The sequence below is a fragment of the Gavialis gangeticus genome, unplaced genomic scaffold (genome assembly GCF_001723915.1).
Source record: "Gavialis gangeticus isolate Ggan-Ray unplaced genomic scaffold, GavGan_comp1, whole genome shotgun sequence".
NCBI classification, from domain to species: domain Eukaryota; kingdom Metazoa; phylum Chordata; order Crocodylia; family Gavialidae; genus Gavialis; species Gavialis gangeticus.
Window position 1 is genome coordinate 7,495,026 of NW_017729025.1, and position 1,227 is coordinate 7,496,252.

Below are 1,227 nucleotides of genomic sequence, written 5' to 3' on the forward strand. Positions count from 1 at the left end.
GGCAGAGGAAGAGAGAGCAGGCATGAGATAAAGCAATGGCTGCTCCTGGAGGGAGTGTGGGGGGGGTGGCGAGAACACTGCCTGCAGTGCCGGAGGTAAGGAACCAGGCCCAGGCAGGACTCTCCCCCACCACAGGGAGACCTGGTAGGGGGAGGAGCCGCCACAGGGGGCAGGAGCTGGGGAAGGAGTGCCTGGAGGAGAGGGGTGGGGCACCCTATAAAGGGGGGAGGAGAAGTGCCCCGAGGGGAGAGTGGGAAGGGCGCCCTGAAGAGGGGATAAGGCAGGGACGCCCGGGGGGGAGGCACCCCAGGAAGGGGGGCTCAGATGCGGGGAGGGCGCCCTGACTTGGGTGGTCTCGAGGAAGGGCTCTGATGGGAGAGGGGCGCCCCGAGGAGGTGATATGGGGGGGGGGGCGCCGCCGCACACTCACAACTCGATCATCCACTCGCCCTGCAGCAGATCGCGCCAGGTGCTGTCCGTGAGAGTCTTCACTTGGCTCCGCTTCCCCAGCGCCCCCGGCAGGACCAGCAGGAGCAGCCCCACCACAGGGACCAGCCCAGCACCCGCCATCCTGTCCCGCCACCTGCCGCGCACTTCCGCGTTCGGGCAGGCCGCCGCGCTCGCCGCGCATGCGCCGCCCCGCCCCTCCGTAGCCAGCCAGCGGAACCGGAAGCCCTGAAACCGGCCTGCGACTAAGGAAGGAGCCCGGCCTAGATTGCGCTGCGCATGCGCAGCGGTGGGCGCGCCGCCCTCGTGGGTCCGACCTGAGTGACAGGTAGCCGGGGGCGGGCTCAGCGTGTTGCGCAGCCAATGGGGCGTCGAGTTGTAGGGCGCGCTTGTGCCTCTGCCCTCAGCGCTGCCATGGTTGTCCCCGCCCACTGCGCCATAATAATTCCCCATTTCCTTTCTCCTTGCCACTTGGTGCGTTGCAAACCTCTTATGATGTCCCCCTGAAGTGTCGTTTTTCTAATAGGCCTCTTTAGTCACTCCTCGCACAGCAGCCCCTTCATACCTTGGAGTCTCCGTGTTGAGTCCTCTCCAGCGTCACGTCCATCAGGGTCCCTGCGCTGGAAAATGGCGGCGGGGGCGCTTTAATTAAAGCTCGTTCAACGAGCTTTAGTCCAAGCACGCCCCTGCCACCGGTTTTCAGCGTGGGGACGCTGATACACATGACGCTCCGGGTGCTTTAGAGCGGCTCTAATTAAAGCGCCCTCCCCCGCCACTCCC

General features: G+C 65.6%; 1 protein-coding gene across 2 annotated transcripts in view; it reads right to left on the minus strand.

The window, feature by feature from the left end:
* TMX1 (thioredoxin related transmembrane protein 1) overlaps nucleotides 1-604 on the minus strand; it is a 12,523-nt gene extending 11,919 nt beyond the window's left edge. Inside the window, exon 1 of one of the 2 annotated variants that reach the window (XM_019518353.1) lies at nucleotides 431-603. In XM_019518353.1, the coding sequence (XP_019373898.1) occupies nucleotides 431-570 (140 nt within the window). In that variant the 5' untranslated portion in view covers nucleotides 571-603. Of the gene's footprint in view, nucleotides 1-430 lie in introns of both variants that reach the window. The other variant, XM_019518354.1, reaches the window with a different exon arrangement.
* Nucleotides 605-1,227: the final 623 nt, after the last annotated feature.